The following is a 22,619-nucleotide window of genomic DNA, read 5'->3' as shown; positions in this document are numbered from 1 at the left end:
CGCCCTCCACGCCGCGCGCAGGCGTAGACGAGCCGCACGCATTCTACGTAACGGACGGCGGAGGCTAGGTGAAGGGGGCGCGGCGTGACTGAGCTACCTGGTCCGGCTCTGTCTTAGAGGCTTCTGGGCGGTGAAATCGCAGCGACCACAGAGGCGGCGACCAGACTGAGAGGCAGGCAGGGTGGAGGTGGCGGACCCAGGAGCGCTGGGCCGAGTTTTAGCCTCGGCTACAGGTAGGTAGCGGGGCCATGACGCGTTAGTCGGTGGGTCCGGGCCAGGCCGAGCGGTGACTCTTGAGTTGCGTGGCCTGTATGCCGGTCTGTTTCTCAACCAACCCTTAAGTCCAGCCTGTAGTGACATGCATCGGTCCCTGCGCCTTCTAACTTCTCCCGACTTTATTTTGTAGGAAAAAAAATTTTTAACTGTCCATCCACGCAAAGGCCCATTTTCTGTTGGTTTGCTAGGGGGTCGGGGATTTTAATGGTTTTCGGGAACTTTCCCACAGAGTTGTCGGGGCGGGGGGTGAAGAAATGCCAACCAGAAGGGCAAAGTTAGAGGAAATTTACAGTGTGCAGCAGGAAGAATGGAAGTAGGCATTAGGATGAATTGATTCTCCATGGTAGGGAAAAACTAGACAAGGGTGGTTTAACAAGCAACAACTTCTGTAGCCAATTTTTGATGAAGGTTTCTAGCTTGAAACGTTTTTATCCATCACATGTAAGGAGACGGGAATGAAATCTACATGATTTCCAGAAGACTCATTTTCTGGCCATTGTCAGGATGGCCTAATCTAAAATGACATCAAGGAATGATGGCCTCACTTACTCCTCTTTCGTTTTTAAATTCAGAGTGAGTCGCTGAGAGACTATTGGGTGAGCTTGCAGAAAATAATCAAACCAGATTTGTTAATGCTTTTGCCTTGACTTGGTCTTGTGTTCCTTGCTTCAGGAGTCTCAGACTGGGTGGCCTGGCAGGGAGTTGAGCATTTGAGAAATGAGTTGACAGGTGCAACAGAGACTTCTGAGAGGGAAGGCCAAGGTACAAATGGCTTGGATAATTTTAAACTTAATAACTTTGAAGGAGCTTTGTTACAGTGCTGAGTTATCTTGGAAATGTTTTTATGGTGTGAACATTCTAAATGGAAATTCTAATTGAAATGATCAGATATTTTAGCAGGCCATTAATCAAGTTGACTGTACAAGGGTTAACCTTTAGTCACTTCTATTTGAAAAAAAGTTCAAGACTGGGATCTGAAAAGGGAAACACTAAAAATGAAGTTTTTTAACTCTTAAAGGGTATTTGTAAGGCACAGCAGAAGAAAGGAATAAGAACTAATATTGAGCACCTTCGCTGTGCCAGGCAGTGTGTTAAAATGGCACGCATCTCCTGTAATACCCACCACAGCCTAGAGGCAAGTATCAAATGGTATTCCTTTTTTGCATGTGGGGAACAGGGAATTTTAAGTAATTAGCCTAAGGTCATATGGCTGGTAAATGATAGAGCTGACTTTTTAAAACAAATATGAGGAGAAATAGGAGAAAAGAGCACATACTTCACTAAAGTTTTACCTCTTTTTGCCACTTTTGACCAAATGTCACAACAAGAGAACTAGGGGGAAAGCCTAGACAAATTAGAAGAGAAACTTTGTTTAACAGGTAATAACTTGGAGGATTGATGACCCTTAGAACTAATGGAAGCTGAAAATGTCCATTCTAGAGTTTAGGAGCATTAATTAATTAAAAAAAAAAAAAGACCATTAAAGGAAGCTAGGGATGGTTGGAGACACATCACAAACCTCTTTGAGGTTGGTGTTGAGAAGGCAGCATGCTTTCCCACAAAATGTCCTCTGGCGCTAACCACAAAGATCAAAGAGTGGAAAGGTGTCTCTCTGTATCCATGGGAGATTGGTTCCACGACGCCCTCATCAGAGACCCAAATCCATGGATACTCAAGTCACTTATATAAAATGCCATGGTATTTGTATGTAACCTACACACATCTGCCCATATACTTAAAAGTCATCTCTAGTTTACTTGTAATACCTAATGCAGTGTAAACACTACGTAAATAGTTGTTATACTGTATTGGTTTTTTAGTTTTATTGTTTTATTTATTTTTTTCCTGAATATTTTCAGTCTGTGGTTGGTTGAATCCACAAATGTGGAACCGACCCATACAGAGGGCCTACTGTACTGTTGGCCTATCTACTTTATGGCATTTCTCAAAATTATTTGTACCTTTCAAAATTTATGAACTTTAATTCTAAGAATAATTATTTTTTTAATATAACCTCAGATGGGAAAATATAATTCTAAGAATATTTCTTGAGCATCCATATCCTTTTGTATTAAACTAATTCCTTTCAGAATTGGTGGTGCTATAAATATGCAATTTAGATCATTCATTATCCCCAAGCTTGAAAAGTAGTACATATTTACTTTTGCCACACTCACTTCCATTAGTACTCAACTCTCTGCACCTGGCTTCCATCCCTACCACTTCCTTGCACTTGTCAATAATGATTTCCTGAATGTTGGAAATTTTTGGTCTGAGGCTAGCATCACTGCCTCAGTTCCACCTCAGATCATCAGGCATAAGATTTGCATAAGGAGCATGCAACCTAGATCCCTTGCATGCAGTTTACAGTAGGGTTCATACTCCTATGAGAATCTAATATGCTATTCTGACAGGAGGCAGGTGATGTGAGTTATGGGGATCAGCTGTAAATACAGATGAAGCTTCACTCCCTTGCCTGCTGCTCACCTCCTGCTGTACAGCCTGGTTCCTAACAGGCCACAGACTGGTACTGGCCCAGGGGTTGGGGACCCCAGCTCTATCATACTGAACTCCTAAAATATGCTATTTCAGGCCTCTGTGCCATAGCTGTTCCTCAATCTGCAGTGCCTCATCTCGAATGCAGGAGGAACCATGCTTTTATTTTTTACAACTATTACTTTTGGCCAAGTGCGGTAGCTTGCAACAGAGGCCAAGGTGAGAGGATCACTTAAGGCCAGGAGTTCGAATCCAGCCTGGACAACACAGTGAGACCCCATCTCTACAAAAAATGGAAAATTTAGCTGGGCTTGGTGGTGTGCACCTGTAGTTACAGCTACTTTAGGGAGGCTGAGGCAGGAAGATCACTTGAGCCCAGGATTTTGAGGTTGCAGTGAGCTGTGACATCATTGCACTCTAGCTGGGGCAGCAAGAAGACCCTGTCTCAAAACAAAAACAAACAAATAAAAAACTTTCTTTTAATTACAAAAATATCTTGTAGAAAAATATAAAGAAAAATAGAGACAAAATGTCCATAATCCTACTATACAAACTAACTACTATTTATGCGTAGATGTATGTCTTTCTAAATCATTTTTTAGATGTGCATTTGCTTTGAAAACAACATAGGTTCTAACTTCATTTGTAACAATTTTTAATGGACAGAAAGTAACCTTGTTTTTTTGGATACACCCATAGTGCAACCAAATATTTTCAAAATTTTCACTCTCCCGTAAGTAATACTTTAGCAAATTACCCTTGAAACTGAATTCCTGTGCAAATTTATGATTATTCAGGAATCATGCTTTGCTTATCTTGGTATCTACTATAGAGATATGCTTAGTGAAGGTACATTTAATTACTTATGGTAGGATCATTTATCAAAAGAAGTGAAAGTCAAAGGAGTTTTTATAATAATTGGTTAGCCTTTGATGATTATTGAATCCTTATGTAATAAAAATCGTGTTTTATTAAATTGAAAAAAAAAAAAAAAGAAATCCTCTTTGGGCAGTGGAAGAGTTCAGATTTTTTTCTTCAAACTTAATTAGACGAAGAGTAAATGGATGGATAAGCAGAGTTTAAGAGTATACACATGGGCACCCATATACACTGTTGTATAATAACAACCAGAATAGTGTCAGTGTGGTAAGCATTTAATTAAAGATAATGGGCAGACTTTTAAAAAAAAAAATAAATAAAAAATAAAAATAAATAAAAATCATGTTTTAGAAAGATGATGGTTTTTAGCAAGGAGAGAAGTAGGGAGAGAGTTGAGACAAGGGAGACCATTTAGGATAATTACTGTGGTTCCTCAGCAGGTAGGTGGTGGTAACTTGGATTACAGTGGTTTTGGAAATCAAAGAAGAAAACACTAGGATTTGATGGCTAATAAGATTTCAAAGGGAAAAGAAAGTGAGAAAGTAGATATTTTATTCATTTCAACAAGTAAGACTGGAAAAATTGGACTGACACTGTAATAGTGTAAAAATAGAGAAATTCAAGCCAAACATAGTGGCTCACACCTGTACTCCCAGCACTTTGGGAGGCCAAAGTGGGAAGATCACTTGAGGCCAGGAGTTTGAGACCAGCCTGGGCAACATAATGAGACCTCTGCTTCTACAAAAGAAAATTTTTATTAGGTGAGTGTGGTTGCTGGCTGTAGTCCCAGCTACTCAGAAGGCTGAGGCAGAAGGGTTGCTTGAACCCAGGAGTTTGAGCCTGCAGTGAGTTATGATTGTGCCACTATACTCCAGCCTGGGTGAAGAGCAAGACTCTGTCTCAAGAAAAAAAAAAAAAAAAAAAGGAAAACTCAGATACCTGCTGAGTTTGAGTTAGAGCTGCCTGTAGGGCAGGTGTCAGCAGACTACCGCCTGAGAGGTGGCCTGTGAAAGAATGGTTTTTACATTTTTAAAGGGTTATTTAAAAGAAAAGAAGAATATGCAACAGAGACCAGTATGTGCCCCATAAAGCACAAAATATTTACTGTTTTACCAGATACAGGAAAAGGTTGTAGGGCATCAAAATAGAGATGTCTGTTAAACAACTGACGACACAAGGCTGGTCTTGAGATAACTGCTATTTGTATATAGATGTATGTCCTTCTAAACCTTTTTCTTTATGTGCCTTAAGGGTTTTAATGGTTGAAATCTAACTACTTTTCAAATGCCAGCTCTAATGTTCTCCCCTTTTTTGGTAAAGCCTTACCTGTTTGATAAAATGATTATATTGCCCTCCATGTTTTTGTATAATCTGGTATATATTTTTGTCACATATATGGTTTCATCTATCAGTTCAAAACCTTGTTCAGTTGTTGGAATACTCAGGTGTCTTTTTCAAAAAGCTATATATAAAATGCTGATACATTGAATTCCATCATAACACACTAGGAACAATTTGTTAGCAGAAAATTACTACTTTTAAGTAAGTAATATAAAATCAGAGCCACCAATGTGCATTTGAGAAGCAGCCTGAGAAGTGGTGCATAGCATGAATTTTGGAAGCAAAACTCTGGGATCAAATCACAGCTCTGTTGCACTTGGTAGTATTATTAATAATTAGCATCTCTGTGCCTCATTTTTCTTATCTGAAATGGGAATGTTAGTACTGCTGCTTTCCTTAGAGGGCTGTTATAAGATTAAATAAGTTGCTTTTTATAGGGCCTTTAGAACAGTGTCCAGCTAGCACTTGGTGTCTTAAGTGTTTGATCTCATGATAATGGTGTTCACACATGCATACACAAAGTTGATGTAAGGAGGAATGGCTTTTCTGTTCCTGGATTATTCTTGCTACAACTAACATAAATAGTTACATCTTATTCTTTCATTATACCCCCTTCTCAGTTCCTATATAGGCCCTCAAAAAAACACTTATTTGAATACTCAGTGTAAATATGAAGAGAAGTTTAGAGAACCCAACCTAAAGAAATTAAATGACTTGATGACTTGTCCAAGATTTTATAGATACCTAGTGCCAGGATCTAGACTAGAACCCAAGCCTCTTGACTTCGCTTCATTTTCCTTTATCTAATGCTATCTAAATCGAATAGTATTGCATGAGAGACAAGCAGGAAAGGTTTATAGATTTATTAACTATTTAACAAAATCTGATGAGTATATATAGAATGGCATTCCATTTGTTTTTTTTTGTTTGTTTGTTTTCTTTTTTAAAGGTGCAATGAAAGCCTTCCACGCTTTCTGTGTTGTCCTTTTGGTATTTGGGAGCGTCTCTGAAGCCAAGTTTGATGATTTTGAGGATGAGGAAGATATAGTAGAGTATGATGATAATGACTTTGCTGAATTTGAGGATGTCATAGAAGATTCTGTTACTGAATCTCCTCAACGGGTGATAACCACTGAAGATGATGAAGACGAGACCACTGTGGAGTTGGAAGGACAGGATGAAAACCAAGAAGGAGATTTTGAAGATGCAGATACCCAAGTGAGGTTCTTTTTTATTGATTTCTGGGGAAATCAGAAGGATGGAAAAATTTCTAACTAGTGCTTTTCCCAAACATTAAGAGTAAAACCCAGATCTAGGGAGACCTTTACTGTCTGGCATCTTAATTTTTGTTCTGTAATTAGAACTTTTCTAAATGTTTTCTGGTCTATTCTTACCTCTTATATTGATAGAATGGATTGTATTTTTCTCTTCTATTGAAACCCTGGCTGGGGGAGGGGCTGGAGAATAATGTGTAGGATGAGAATTATATTATTTAGAACTTTGGGTTCAAAAGCATGGGGAGTCATCATTTTGGTGTTTGGGGTTTTTTCCCCCCAGCTTTTTTGTGGTATAATTGACAAATAAAAATTGTGCACATTTAAGGTGTACAACATGATGTTTTGATATGCATATACATTGTGAAATTCTTAACGCAGTCAAGCTAATTAATATAGCCATCACTTCACATAGATACCTTTGTGTGCGTGTGTGGTAAGAATACTTAAGATCTACCCTGTTAGCAATTTCAAGTATACAGTACATTATTAACTATAGTTCTTTTGTTGTACATTAGGTTTCTAGAACTTACTCATCCTGAAAATTTGTACCCTTTGATCATTTTGTTAAAAGTGTAATATCTCTGTGTTCTGTTCTTGCTCCTTACGCATTCTGTTTTCCTCTATAAATGTTGCCTACAAAATGAGACACAACTGTTGGTGACATTTGTAGAGGAAAACAGATGGTGCCTCATTTTTGTAGGAGGGAGATACCGAGAGTGAGCCATATGATGATGAAGAATTTGAAGGTTATGAAGACAAACCAGATACTACTTCTAGCAAAAATAAAGACCCAATAACAATTGTTGATGTAGGTATACAGAATTCTGAATTTCACACTAACCAACAAAATATCTTGTTATTAATCCCAGAAATATAATTAGTGACATATAGCTGGTATTGATGTAATAGTGGGAGCTGGGAAAGAGCTTGACATCAATTCTTCTGATAAGAATCCACACCTAGGGAAGGAACTCCTGGTTTTTTATTCTAGCCCTCCTAGTTTACTTATAAATGAATAAGTAAGGGGATATACAGTACATTGGATTTATTTTGAGGTGGGACTCAGGACCAAGTGTAATACAAAGGGCTTTCTAGCTTTTCATCCCATTTGATTGTCCTTACATTTCCTTAAAGAATCTTTTACAAAGCTGACCTAGAAAACCAAAATGGGCATATTTTTCAAAGAATAATCATGTTCAGTGACAGTTATGGGTTTCTCATTCTTTATTCCATGAGTTAGACTCCCTCCTTCAGCTTCAGCCCACATTAAATGGAATGCTTTTGCTTCTTTAGGTTCCTGCACACCTCCAGAACAGTTGGGAAAGTTATTATCTAGAAATTTTGATGGTGACTGGTCTGCTTGCCTATATCATGAATTACATCATTGGGAAGAATAAAAATAGTCGCCTTGCTCAGGCCTGGTTTAACACTCATAGAGAGCTTTTGGAGAGCAACTTTACCTTAGTGGGTAAGTTAGGCCAATGTAAATCCAGCTTCCTGCTTAAAAACAATCTGGTAAGGATGGTTTATTCCCATCAATATAAATGTGTAACTGTTTTCATTGAATGCTGAAGAGGACACATTTTATTTTACCCCAAGGATCCTGTTTTTTGTTAGGTTTTGTGTACTGAATAAATTGCATTTATGTAAAAATTTTCTCGTCTTTCATTAATCAACAGTATAATTGCCAAACAGCTTCTGATTACAATGACATAATCAATATTACCAAAACAAATTGATAAAATTCTGGCTGAAACCAAATAATTTTGACATTTTAGGTAGCTCAATAATTGCTTTCAATTCATAAAATTGGAAGTCCCTCAAAATTCCCTCAAGTTCTGGGCACTTTAGTTTTGGATCCACTGATGAGGTATACAGTGAAGTACTTAGAGAAACCCTTTTAGTTATATGGTGTGGGGAATGAGATGTACTCCCCTCACATTCACCTCTGTCTGGCATTTAGCACTTTATTTCTCTTTAATAGTAATCTATCTGCTCTGCAACAGACAAACGTTTATATATTGTGCTGGGTACTTTGCGCACGTTGTTTCTTATTTACTCTTTGTAGCAACACTGTCAGTTAGGTATTGTTTCTATTTTCCTGAGGAGGGACCTGCAGGGCAGAAATGTTAAAAACTTGTCTAAGCTATTAAGTAATTGTGAGAGCAGCGCTGGTAGTCCCAGCTACTGGGGAGACTGAGGCAGGATGAACGCTTGAGCTCAGGAGTTCAAGACTAGCCTAAGCAACATCATGAAACCCCATCTCTAAAAATAAAATACAAAAAAATAAATAGCAACCAAAATATTAAAACCTATGTACCTGTTTTAAAACTCCATGCTCTCTCCATTCTCTATAGTATTTCAGAGTACTTCTTGACCAGGAAATCAGAAAACAATAAGCAGCCTGTGGCTCCTTCCACTTCTTGTTTGTTTTCATTTGGTGTATCAATCTATTTTACCTGGTGAGGTCGAACAGTTCTTTTTGTACATTTAATGAATTAAATAAAGAGAGAAATTATTGGAATTTGAGTTTTTTCTGTATTTAAAATACAACTCAATACCACTGATAAGACTCAGTCATTTAGCTGCTGGAGAAGAAAACTTGGTGAGAAAACACAGGAAGTGCTGAATAGTTTGTATTAATGGTATTTTTTATTCATGGCATAGGAGGTTTTTTTTTTTTTTTTTTTAACTTTTGGCAGAGATATTTAAACTGATTTTGTTCCATTTTCTATCTACTTGAGAGATTTATACTCTAAGATAATCATCGTTAAACTAACAGTATGTGCTGGAGTCCGTAATTTTTTTTATGGAGACAATATTGAGTTTTAAAAGTAAAAGGAACAGTGCCAATCTGTTTTAATCCCTGTCCAAAGGAGAGTTCTGTAAGATAGCAAAGTATTTCTACCCTAAATCTATGATCATTAGGGAATTGGGGTAGAGGAGGGTATTAGACCTCCACATTTTCAGTTAATCACATTACGTGGTTTTATCCCTAGGAGATGATGGAACTAACAAAGAAGCCACAAGCACAGGAAAGTTGAACCAGGAGAATGAGCACATCTATAACCTGTGGTGTTCTGGTCGAGTGTGCTGTGAGGGCATGCTTATCCAGCTAAGGGTAAGTGGGGAACTTCTGGTACAATGTGTATCTTCCCTTAATTTTTCCCAGCCATGATTCCTAATTCTCCAAATTTAGTGTCTCATCCATTTATGTTTGTCTTGAAGTCTACAGATTATTTCTGCTAATTGGCAAATGTGTCATGGAGTGTATTTGATGAAGTATTTGGTTCTTCAAGGCCCTTTCTTTATTGTAGTAAGCAGAAGCTGCAGTTGCGTTAATCACTTCTCTCATTTTTCAGTTCCTCAAGAGACAAGACTTACTGAATGTCCTGGCCCGGATGATGAGGCCAGTGAGTGATCAAGTGGTATGTATTCTTCCCACTGTCTTTCTGTGTACAGACTGAATTCTTTACTTCTTAAAGTTTATTCCATTTCTGCTTGGATTGTGTTTGGTGTTTCTGGCAACTTGTGTCCCTTGCCAAAAAATTGACCCTTTTCTGTTTAGACAGATTGTCGTCTTCCACTCTGCAGCTGTCAGGGGGCCTTGTTCTGCTTTTTTTGAGCGAAGGAGATAATACTCTATCCCCACATAGATCAGCTGAATTAGCCTTGGTAATAGAGGGAAAAGCAATTGTCATAGATAGTTTGCCTTCATAGCCAACTGTGCTCCTTGTATTTGCTTTTATCTTTGGCAAAAAGCTGGATTTCTTTTCAAATAATTTTTGCTTCAAATAATACATTTTTGGCTAAATGAACTCAAATCATGATCTGGGGACCATATGTTTGGTATACTTTCTTTCCTTTATTAACATGTTGATCTGCAAATTGTGCTCTTTGTAAGAAATGCCACATTCCTCCTCCCTCCATTCTTTCAGTAAATAATTGTATTGGCTCCCACTACTACAAGAAACAAGTATACAAGACAGTTTCTTTTATATAAACTAAGAGAACAAGAAATATATATATGTATGTATATATATATGTATATATATGTCAAAGTATAAAGTAGTATTTGTTTAATAAATACTGTGTTAGTGATATAAATTAGGGACTTTGAAATGTCATTGGATTTAAAATCATTGTTATTATTTAAAAGGTGTCATTTTTAGTTGTAAAACTGTATCTTTAATTTTTCTAATATGGTCATGATGGCTTAATCCATTAAAATTTAGAGCCCCATCAGTTAACATTTCTGTCATCTTTTCTCCCCGAAACATCATCTTATTAGCTGGAAAGGGGGAAAGTTTGCTGTATCCCCAAGCCATCTTTGTTTTTTCTTCTTCTTCCTTTTTTGAGACAGAGTCTTGCTCTGTCACCCTAGGTAGAGTGCAGGTGCAATGCAACCTCAAACTCCTGGGCTCAAGGGATCCTCTTGCCTCAGCCTTCTGAGTAGCTGGGACTACAGGTGTGAGTCACAACACCTAGCTAATTTTTCTATTTCTAGTAGAGACAGGGTCTCACTCTTGCTCAGGCTGGTTTTGAACTCCTGAACTCAAGTGATCCTCCTGCCTCAGCTTCCCAGAGAGCTAGGATTACAGGTGTGAGCCACCATGCCCGGCCTCCCCAGCTATCTTTTTGTAGAAATTATTCTTTAGTGTTTTAATCATTTTCAGTTCTTTCCTAGAGTACACTTAATCTTCTCTTTGCCTCTGGACCAACCATCTTTTGTATCTATCTCTATCTCTATCCCTGCCCCGCTCTCCCTACCCTACCCCACACTAAGAAAAATAGCCTCAACAGACTATTTGCCTTGTGGCTCTTTATTTGCCTTGTTTTTCTGGATTCTGTTTAAGGTGTGATGATGGAATAACAGAAAACCCTTTCTTTTACAGCTGCCATCTGGCTAATTCTTTCCCTATATTAACATTTCTGTTCTTCCCCATACTGAAAACGTTTGACCCAAACATTTTAAGATATAATTAATAAGACAAATAGGGGGCCGTGTTTTATCATATCAGACTTTTTAGGCTATAATTTTGTCTTTCTGCCCCATCAGAGTACTCACTATTTACCTGCCTAGGATGTTTTCCAGCACCAACAACCACTTCTCAGATTCTCTGGATGCCAACTGGGTGTCCAACAATTCAGTTCAATTCTGACACTATGTAAGTGGAGTTAGCTTCACATCCCACACATTGAAGGGCTCAGTCCCATAAGACTGCCCCCACTTCAAATGCAGTCTCCAGTCCCAGGTTACCTGTACAGTCACCTGTACTTCTCACTAATCAACTATAAACCAGGGGATCCCACAACCTCCCTTTACATCCAATAATTTCTTAGAATGGCTCACAGAACTCAGGAAAACTCTTTATTTACATTTACTCGTTTATTATAAAGGATAAAATTCAGGAATAGCCAAATGAAAGAGAGGCATAGGGCAAGGTATGGGGGTAGGGGGTGGCATGGGGCTTCATGCCCTTTTCTGAGCACGCCACCCTTCCTGCAAGATGATGTGTTCACCAACTTGGAAGCTCTCAATCTTGTTCAAGGGGCTTATTTTAAGTAACCAAAGATACGTATATCATTCAGGAAATTCTAAGTGTTTTAGGAGCTCTGTGTCAGAAAACTAGAATAAAACCAAACATATTTCCTCTGTTATTCCATACTGTCTGATACGGTTCTTGTTGATTTCTGGTTTTTGGACTTGAGTACTCCTATATGAATGTGCATTAATGTTCTATTGCTACATAACAAATTACCCAAACTTAGCAGCTTAAAACAACACTCATTTATTTTCTCAATTTTTGTTGGTCAGAAGTCCAGCATGGGCCTCTGTTCAGGGTCTTACTAAGCTGAAATCAAAGTGTCAGCAAGGCTAGAATTCTCTGGAGCTTGGGGTTCTCTTCTCAAGGTTATTCAGGTTGTTGGCAGAATTCAGTTCCTTGTGGTTATAGGTCCCTATCTTCTTGCAAGCTGTCAACTGAGAACTACTCTTAGCTCCTAAAGGCCACCCTCGGGTCCTTTCCAGCATCTCCATCTCCCCCCATGAGCCCTTTCACACTTTGACTCTCTTCTTCAAGTAGGGCCCATCCTCTTTTAAGAATTTGCTTGATTAGGTTGGGTACACCCAAGATAATGTCCCTTTTGGTTAATTCAAAGTCCCTTGAGTAGGGGCCTTCTGCCATATAGCAGCATAATTATGGGAGTGCTATTCCATCATATTCACAAATTCTACTCACTTAAAGGGAGGATATGTACACCAGGGGATGGGAATCTTAGGGGTCATTTAGAAATGTGCCTACCACAGACTCTAACAAGTGGGTTTTGTTGTTGATTTTTAAAGCAAATAAAAGTAACCATGAATGATGAAGACATGGATACCTATGTGTTTGCTGTTGGCACACGGAAAGCCTTGGTGCGACTGCAGAAAGAAATGCAGGATCTGGTATGTCAGGTTGTTCCAACTGAAATATATGGAGAAGCTGTGCCTCTTTATTACATAGATGCTCAACTTCGTAGCATAGGATAATTAATTATATCACTTGAGTGTTTGAAGCACTCCTTTGAAATAGGTCAGTACATATTCTTTTGAGGGGGGGGAAGTCGTCTTTGTGCATAATAAAATGTTATGTCTTACTTTCAATTACTTCTTTCCCCAGAGTGAGTTTTGTAGTGATAAACCTAAGTCTGGAGCAAAGTATGGACTGCCAGACTCCTTGGCCATCCTATCAGAGATGGGAGAAGTCACAGAGGGAATGATGGATACAAAGGTAAATGCAATAGAAGACATACATCTGCTAGACCTTGTAGTTATCGGGCACTCTCCCTAAAAGTCTCACTGTACAAGTTCTTCATTTTATGGCAATGCGCTAGTTATGTATTCCTCTCCCACACAAATATTAAAATACCTCTTTTAGCAGTAGATTAACTTGTCAAAAGGATAGTTTGATTAGTCAAGAAGTTCTCTCTAAATCAAGAGCAAATTGTTCCTGGGTTTGCTAAGGACTTTCAGGTTTTTTGAAAAGGGAATATGATTTTAATCCTTTTCACCATGTCATTTAGTCCTTTTTTTTTTTTTTTGAGCTTCAGTTAGTGTGGAAGAAGAGAGATATATAGAGAGCCCCCACCCCACCCCTTTTTTAAATAAGAGATGAGTCTTGCTATGTGCCCAAATTGGATTGCAGTGGCTATTCACAGATGTGATCATAGCTGACTGTAGCGTTGAACTCCTGGGCTCGAGCAATCATCCCACCTTAGCCTCCCCAGTAGCTGGGACTATGGACACATGCCACCATGCCCAGCTGAGAGAGCCATTTCTTTCTATTGGTTGTGTAATGGTAACAAATCTTAGTATCATAAAAATATAGGAAAACTCAGACATAGTTATAAATGTAAGTTCAAGGTGATGAGTTTTTAAAGAATCCCCTGAAATTATTTTAGGTTTTATCTTTATGCTTTCATTTTTGTTTAGAACATTGAGACATTTTCATCTGCTCAGTGAGAAATTTAATCATTGGTGTGACTAATTTTTAAAAAGCTCTGGTCTTAATGACATTGTGCAAAAGTAAGGAAGGTTGAAGAGTGAATATCTTTATGAAAAAAGGGAAATGCATCAAACCCTACTTTAAAAATATATGTATTTTTTTCAGATGGTTCACTTTCTTACACACTATGCTGACAAGATTGAATCCGTTCATTTTTCGGATCAGTTCTCTGGCCCTAAAATTATGCAAGAGTACGTATGAGATAAAAATGTTAAAATTAATTTTCCTTACTCGCTTTCTGTGTTAAAATACCTTAAGGTGTTTCTGCAATTTCCCTTATCAAATGAGTGAGGGAAGTTGGTGACAGGCCTCCTAATGTTCCTTTGCTTTGAGTCCATGCATCATGAGAGGTCATTGGAAACCTATAAGAGACAAACACATGAGCTACCCTCCCCCAGTTTGCATGTTTGCACCACCCATGCAGAGCCTTCCTACATGTTTGCACCACTCACTCAGTGAGGTGGTTGAGAATCTTACAAAATGAATGGCTGATGCTAAGAAAAACAGTTGCTAATTTCTTTTTCCTTTGTAGCATAGGTTCTTTTTTTTTTTAATTTATGATATTAATTTGTGGTGTTTGATTGCAAATCTGGGTATTTTGTATTTTATGGCCTTTTCGGGCTTCCCTGTCTGAATAGTTAGTTGGGTGATTGTGTACTTTCCTAGCATATTATCAGACACCCTCAATGCCCATAGAGTTTCTGGATTTGTAGTAATATTGTTCAAGTGTACATATTTAGGTCTTGGATTTGTTCTTTGAATTCACAGCTTGCATCAGGAGAGCATATTTATTTCCCTTTATCCTTGGTGTGGAACTGGTTCTGACCCAAATTTTTAGCTAAAGGCTTCTCATAGGCTGTGAAGTTGAGCACAGTTAAAAGCCAATGTGGATTTTAGTTGTATGTTAAGATTACTCAGGTCCTTATGCCTTTAGGTAGTACAGCATCATCCTTGCCTTGCTCAACTCAATAACGACACTGGGGACAAAGTTTCCATTGTAGCATTCATCAAGCCTTTTGTTTGTGGAAGGGAAGGCAGTTGGTCAAAGGATTTTTTTTTTTTTTTTTTTTTGAGACAGAGTCTCACTTTGTTGCCCAGGCTAGAGTGAGTGCCGTGGCGTCAGCCTAGCTGACAGCAACCTCAAACTCCTGGGCTCAAGCGATCCTCCTGCCTCAGCCTCCCGAGTAGCTGGGACTATAGGCATGCGCCACTATGCCCGGCTAATTTTTCTATATATATATTTTTAGTTGTCCATATAATTTCTTTCTATTTTTAGTAGAGACAGGGTCTCGCTCTTGCTCAGGCTGGTCTCGAACTCCTGACCTTGAGCGATCCACCCGCCTCGGCCTCCCAGAGTGCTAGGATTACAGGCGTGAGCCACCGCGCCCGGCCTGGTCAAAGGATTTATAGTCGAAAATTACAAAGAAATCTTCAATGACAGAACTAATTATATCTGCTATCCCTAAATTTTTTTCTGGGCCTAACTCAAAAATAAGATGCTTCATTATAGGAAGATAGCATAGGAGTTGGAAATAAAAAATAAAAATCTATCAAAATAAGCAAAAATGTTGCTTAAAATATGGGCCTCATATTTAAATAATAGGCTCATTTCTGGCTCCCTAGGTGAGATGGAATGTACCCTGCTTGGAGGGAACATCACTGGAGGTGTTCAAGTATAGGGTAAAGATCACTTGGGACTGCATCCATCAGATAGATGAGTGGACAAGATGACCTGTAAACCTTCATGCTCTAGGATTATATTTGACTTGGGAATGCCAAACCAAATACTGTGCTAATTATTTGTAGGTATCTGTTCATCTAAGTGGATTGGGTGACTTGTATGCATGGAAAATATCTTTCTTGTGTTCCTTCTTAATAGCCTTTTGTTTTATGACAGGGAAGGTCAGCCTTTGAAGCTACCTGACACTAAGAGGACACTATTGTTTACATTTAATGGTAAGCGTTCTGGGTTCTGTCTGGGTTCTTAGTTTTCTATGACATGATCTTGACAGCATTGTTCCTTCCTAAATGATAGCCATAAAACTATGTTAAAACTAACCCCATGCTTGCTTATTGATTTCTGGGTTTCTTCAAGAAGAGAACCTTTTATATATTTTAATGTCTGTTTTCTACTGCATTTCAACTGCTTAAGAAACTTAGAGAAAGGAATCTATTAACATAAAAAGGGTTGGAATATTAATATTAATGCTGCCATTAACTCATAGAAAAAATGGCGCTTTTTTCCAGTGCCTGGTTCAGGTAACACTTACCCAAAGGATATGGAGGCTTTGCTACCCTTGATGAACATGGTGATTTACTCTATTGATAAAGTCAAAAAGTTCCGACTCAACAGAGAAGTAAGCCTCAAAGCTTTTATTTTAATTTGCACCTTTTATTATTTTTTCCGGGGGAAGGGGCAGGTGGGAAGTCCCTGAGAGAAGGGGCTATCAGGGATTTCAATGATTGAATCTTTGCTAGTTGACTGGAAAGTGTCAAATGGGAGTACTTTTATGAAAGAACAATAAATGGGATTTTGCTACTGTTGGATAGAAATGGATTTCTTATGAAACACTTTGTTTCTTGGGAAAAGGGCAAACAAAAAGCAGATAAGAACCGTGCTCGAGTAGAAGAGAACTTCTTGAAGCTGACACATGTGCAAAGACAGGAAGCTGCCCAGTCTCGGCGGGAAGAGAAGAAAAGAGCAGAGAAGGAGCGAATCATGAATGAAGAAGATCCTGAGAAACAGCGTAGGCTGGAGGTATGACAAACTTAACTTTACTTTACTTTTCTTTTCTTTATTTCTTTCTTCTTTTTTTTTTTTTTTTTTGAGACAGGGTCTTGCTCTGTCACCCTGGGTAGAGTGCAGTGGCATTATCATCCATCACTGTAGCTCACTGCAACCTCAAACTCCTGGTGTCAAGCGATCCTCCCTAGTAGCTGGGACTACAGGTACACACTACAATGCCTGGTTAATGTTTCTATTTTTAGTGGAGATAGGGTCTCCCTCTTGCTCAGGTTGATTTTGAACTCCTGACCTCAAGCGATCCTCCTGCCTCAGCCTCCCTGAGTGCTAGGATTACAGGCATAAGCCACCACACCCAGCCAAACTTTTTGTATCTCTGAGGTAAAACTAAGATTTATGTCATATTGTGTCATCAGTTGTTAAGGTAATCCTATGTAGGAATGTATGCAAGCTAAAAGTTTAGCATTTACTCAGCATTTGGGACATTGTGTCAGTTGATCGTATTATAAAGAATAAATACTCCTTCCTCCAAACCATGTAGTTTGAGTCTATGAACCTGGAAAATGATCTGACTTATCCTATTCCCTTAGCACAATTTCATTTTGAAAGTTCCACTGTCATTTTTCAAGCCAAACAAACATGCAGTAGAAAGAAATTAGGATTTTAATAGAAACTAGCACAAGTGCCCCTTTTGTATTTTTGTTTTCTGTTTTGGGGTTTTTGTTTTGTTTTTTGGTTTTTTGTGGGGAGTATAGTGGCATGATCATAACTTACTGTAACCTCATATTTCCGGCTTCAAGTGATCCTCCTGCCTCGGCCTCTTGAGTAGCTGGGACTACAGGTGTGAGTCACCACACCAAGCCTTGTTTTCTGTTTTTCTATGTAACTAGAACCTCAAACTTAGAACTTTTTAGGCGTAGTATATATTTCAAAGATCAGCATGTTCTGATATTTTTGTGAAAAAAAGATGCCATAATCCAGCTCTAAAATAATTTTAAACTTTGTAAATGCTGGTCAAAACAGAGAAAAGTCCTAGAAGATGTGAGTTTTAATCGGAATAATATTGAGAGGATTGGGCCGGGCACGGTGGCTCATGCCTGTAATCCTAGCACTCTGGGAGGCAGAGGCAGGAGGATCACTTGAGGTCAGGAGTTCGAGACCAGCCTCAGCAAGAGCAAGAGCAAGACCCCGTCTCTACTAAAAAAAATAGAAAGAAATGATCTGGACAGCTAAAAATATATCTAGAAAAAAATTAGCCAGGCATGGTGGCACATGCCTATAGTCCCTGCTACTCGGGAGGCTGAGGCAGAAGGATTGCTTAAGCCCAGGAGTTTGAGGTTGCTGTGAGCTTGACGCCACGGCACTGTAGCCCGGGCAACAGAGCGAGACTCTGTCTCAAATAAAAAAAAAGAAAGAAAAAATTAAAATAATATTGAGAGGATTGAAGAAAATTCTTAGGAGTAAAGGGGACATGCTTCCAAGAAAATGTGAGCTGCTGTGTGGCACTGCACTTGCCAGTAGTGTCATTAATGCTATTCAGGAAAGTGTCTAGGATACCAGAGACCTGTCCTCATCTTACCCTCTTTCTCTTCAGTTTTTGTTTGATTTGGTTTAGTGATAGGCTATTTTCCCTGAAAGTGTAGCTCTTTTTGCAGTCGTCATGATAAATGAAAATGGCTTTTAATGTACACGTGAAGAATCTACACAGGAATAGGTAATGCCTTTTATTTATTTATTTTTTTTTTTTTTGAGACAGAGTCTCACTCTGTTGCCCAGGCTAGAGTGAGTGCCGTGGCGTCAGCCTAGCTCACAGCAACCTCAAACTTCTGAGCTCAAAGGATCCTCCTGTCTCAGCCTCCTGAGTAGCTGGGACTACAGGCATGTGCCACCATGCCCGGCTAATTTTTTCTATATATATTTTTAGCTGTCTATATAATTTCTTTCTATTTTTAGTAGAGATGGGGTCTCGCTCTTGCTCAGGCTGGTCTCGAACTCCTGAGCTCAAACGATCCACCCACCTCGGCCTCCCAGAGTGCTAGGATTACAGGCGTGAGCCACCGCGCCCAGCCTAATGCCTTTTATTTTTCTATGAAAAGGAAATTCTAGGGTTTGAAACTACAATGGGTTAAAGGAAAAGGGGCATCTGGAACTTAAGTTGGATTTTTAGCTTTTTGTGGATATAAAGAATTAATTTTTTTAGAACCACCACTATAAGCCTATCACAGTGGTGCATGCCTGTAGTCCCAGCAACTCAGGAGTCTGAGGCAGGAGGATCACTTGAGCCCAGGAGTTCAAGGTTGAAGTGAGCTCTGCTTTCACCACTGTGCTGCAGCCTGGGTGACAGAGCGAGACTGTCTCTAAAATGAATAAGAAATGAAGGAAAGAAAAGAAAGAGAAGATTATAGTAAATTTCTGATTTGAATAACTCATCCATACGAATGATCTGGACCTCCCTGCCAGTGCCAGTGTAGTAGCTTGTTTGTTTTTATATATTTAATTTGAAAAATACAGAGCAACATTATACACAGAAGTTAAAATTAAACCTTGATTGTCATGTAATTACTATGTAAAAATAATATAACAATCCTTCAGACAACCCCCATCCCTAAAAATAACCAGTGTTAACACTTTATATAGTTCTCTGTGTTTGATGTAAATGTTTCTTAATGTACATTATCTTAAAAACAAGTGTTCTGCAAGTTTTTTATATTAAAAATATATCAATCTTTCAAGAAAGTGATGTCTTTCCAATTTGTGCTTTTTAATTTTCTGAAAACAGTCTCAGAAGGTACACACACAGACACACACATACTCATGTATGTATATGCATGCATATGTATGTATACATATAAAATATATTTTGAATACATATTACCAATAAGAAGTTGTACCAATTTATACTTTTACCAGTATGAGAGCTCCTCTTTACTCATATCTTTTCAAAAACTAGTAGTTATCCTCTTTTTTTTTTTTAATTTGTGATTCTGGTGGGGGGAAATGGTATCTCATTTGTTTTGCATTTTTTCAATTATTGCAAATGGACATTTTTCACATGTATTGACCTTAACATAAATATATTTCTTAACCATGATACTGTATGTCGTGTATCAGTAGTTTTACACATGTATATATGGGAATTAGGGATGGCTAATACCGGGAAAGGAGTGAATATAGTGGAGATAGGGGTTGGGACAGTGGGAAGAAGACATTGGGACAATACCTTGCCTACTTTATGTAGCTGCCCCAGAATAGTATAGCTCTTGAGATTTTTGCTGTTGCTACTTCCTTGCTACTGGGCCCTCACAGGAGGCGGCAGCATTGCCACAGAGGTGGGTTCATTCCTGCCTTTGCAAATCCACACTCAGAATGTATTTTCCCATAAAAGCAGCTTACCCTTAACATTGGTGGTAGTTTCACAGTATCACAGCTGAGGATGCGTCAACATTCAGGCTTATACTGCTGTATAGTTGAAGAGTTCTTTGTTATCTAGTGCAGGAACATAACACAATCAATAGTTCCCAAACCAGGAATTTACAAATCATCCTTTGAAACCTAATTTGTTATACTATCAACAACTATGTATGCTACATGCTTCTGCTTTTTCTCATCCATATTTTCTTGATCCTGTACCCGTTGAGCAGTATAGTCCTCAGGACATTTCTACCCCAGTCTCCTAAAAAAATAAAGTTTGAGATTGCAGCTGAAATAAGCTTTAATCAAATGTACCAGTAATGGCCATCAGTGAAGTCTTACTTTGACTTAGCCTCTAAGGCCATAATATATCTTGGCAGGTATATATTTATCTGCCATCATAAATGGTATGCATATTGGGCTCGTGTTTCCTGGGTATAAGAAAAATCAAACCAGAATAGCAAAACCTGGTTAATTGTAGTAGTTTCTTTCTAAATTGAGATTTTAGTTACCTCTACTTCATTTCAAGTTAATTTTCATTCACCAACATAGGTATTAGCCATTATTTTTATAACTGTATTCTAGAATGTCATTTATGGTGCAAGCCTAAGTTTGTAAATAATATTATAGGCAATATTGTAGTTTTGATTTTTTTAAACATATGCTTGGAGCTTAGTTTGGGTTCTCTCTCTCCCTCTGCCCCTTTCCCTCTTTCTCTAGGAAGCTGCTTTGAGGCGTGAGCAAAAGAAGTTGGAGAAGAAGCAAATGAAAATGAAACAAATCAAAGTGAAAGCTATGTAAAGTCATCCCAGAGATTTGAGTTCTGATGGCACCTGTAAGCTCTGAATTCACAGGAAACAAAAAAACACCTGTCCATTTCTCACCTTAAATTTCAGACACTTCTAGCAAACTGAGATATCCTTATTTCATCATCCACCCTGCTTTTGGTTTGGAGTTTTATGGGGGTTGTAGATAGATTGAAAGGACTCTGTTTCAGTAATTTTCTTCCAGATAATCAAATTATTTTGATTATTTTATAAAAGGAATAATATACGAAATCTGTGTAGTTTTAACATATTTTTAAAATTATAACATGAATCATCAGTGCTTTTAGTACTTCAGTGTTTGAAGAAATATCATGAAATGTATGGGTAGATTGTTGCTTTTTGTTTAAGCAGTTGAAATGGCTATGAGGACTGACTCTAAACCAAGATTCCACAAATAGCTATTGGAATTGCACAATAAACATTGCTTGGTGTTTTCTTCTGTGTCTGCATTAAACTTGTGAAAAAGTAAAATTTAGAACACTATGTGCAGTAATGAAATTTCAGGGACTCAAAACAATGCAGTGTATGTTTTGTAGGTGGGAGGTGCTGATGAGAGTATTATAGGAAATCTGTAGGCATTAGGATACTGACATACATGGAAAATTCTAGGGATAGGTAGTACGAGAGCACAGTTTCTCCTTACCTGATACTACAAGCTAATGACAATGTGAATGCTTTATTTTAAGTGGTTGTATGTTTATTTTTCTCGAGTAACAAATGCATGAAAAATTAATACTTCACCTAGATTAGATCACAGTCAGATCATTGGTCTGTGTGAAGTCACACATGTTTTCCTTCTTGGTTGCTGCAACCCAGTAGATGCATGGAGAAGCTCTATTCTCTGTGCTGTGGCTGTGTACCTTTGTTTCTCCCTCTGCTTCTATCTCTTCCATAGTTGAGGCTGGGTATGTTCTTTTAAAGAAATAGCTATGAATATGCATAAGTATACTTTAAAAATGAGCTTTCCTAAACTATTGAGAGTTCTTTCTGCCTCTTGAGGGGAAAATTCTGGGAGAGAGGCCCATCTATCTGCACAAGCATTTAGCTTGTTCAGATCTCTGCATTTTATAAATGCTTCCTACTAAGAAAGCATTTTTTAGGTCACTGCTTGTACCAGGTAATTTTTGCTGGGGATGGGAAAAGGTTGGGTTTTTCAGTGGGAGTGGGGTGGGTGGGTATTTTTTGTTGATGCTTTATGTGCAGGTCTGTTCTGAGGCAATAACAATAAGTTGCTGTGAAAACAGCATGTGCTGCTGCCTTTGTAACTGCATGGAAACTTTTCACATGGGTTTTTCTCTAGGTTAATACAGAAATGTGTAAACCGAGAGATGCAATGTAATGTTTTTTAACAGTTCATGAAATTAAGTTATTAAAATAACAAAATTTAATTACTTTAATGCTATGTAATTCTAGAATTAGCCTTGTTTTACAGACCTTTAAAATACATTCTAGAAGTCAAAATTGATATGCTTAGTTATCTTTTGAGTAATAAAAGCTTTCTTAAAGTCCCATACATTTGGACCACGGCAGCTAATTTTGTAATTTAAGCATTCATATGAACTACCTATGGACACATATTAAACTGATTGACAAAATCTCAGAGTGCTGCCTTGACTTTCTGGAGTTGTCCTGTAAGAGCATAAACCTATAGGAAAGATCTTTCATTTCAATAAAAGTCAGCATTGAAATACTTGCCTTCTAAAGAGTTGGTCTTGAGTAGTCCCTTTGTTGTTACTATTTAATCACATTTAGAATGTTTTGTAGTTTTAGAGCCCCATATGTTATTAATGGGCTACTCCCTGCAGTCCCCCTCTTGAGCTAA

The 22,619-nt window shown here is 38.2% G+C and overlaps 1 protein-coding gene across 1 annotated transcript; it reads left to right on the top strand.

The window, feature by feature from the left end:
- The first annotated feature begins 28 nt into the window (after positions 1 to 28).
- On the top strand, positions 29 to 22,125 carry CCDC47 (coiled-coil domain containing 47). Its single transcript, XM_069481607.1, has 13 exons — positions 29 to 233; positions 5,942 to 6,210; positions 6,970 to 7,077; positions 7,563 to 7,737; positions 9,269 to 9,390; positions 9,632 to 9,697; positions 12,616 to 12,717; positions 12,932 to 13,042; positions 13,922 to 14,007; positions 15,714 to 15,772; positions 16,064 to 16,173; positions 16,407 to 16,574; positions 20,691 to 22,125. The coding sequence occupies exons 2-13, from the start codon at positions 5,947 to 5,949 to the stop codon at positions 20,769 to 20,771; spliced, it is 1,452 nt and encodes a 483-aa protein (XP_069337708.1). The 5' UTR covers positions 29 to 233; positions 5,942 to 5,946; the 3' UTR covers positions 20,772 to 22,125.
- Positions 22,126 to 22,619: the final 494 nt, after the last annotated feature.

This window comes from Eulemur rufifrons, chromosome 9 (genome assembly GCF_041146395.1).
Source record: "Eulemur rufifrons isolate Redbay chromosome 9, OSU_ERuf_1, whole genome shotgun sequence".
Classification (NCBI taxonomy): Eukaryota; Metazoa; Chordata; class Mammalia; order Primates; family Lemuridae; genus Eulemur; species Eulemur rufifrons.
The sequence above is the reverse complement of the archived record's forward strand: the minus strand, read 5'-3'. Positions and strand labels throughout refer to the sequence as shown.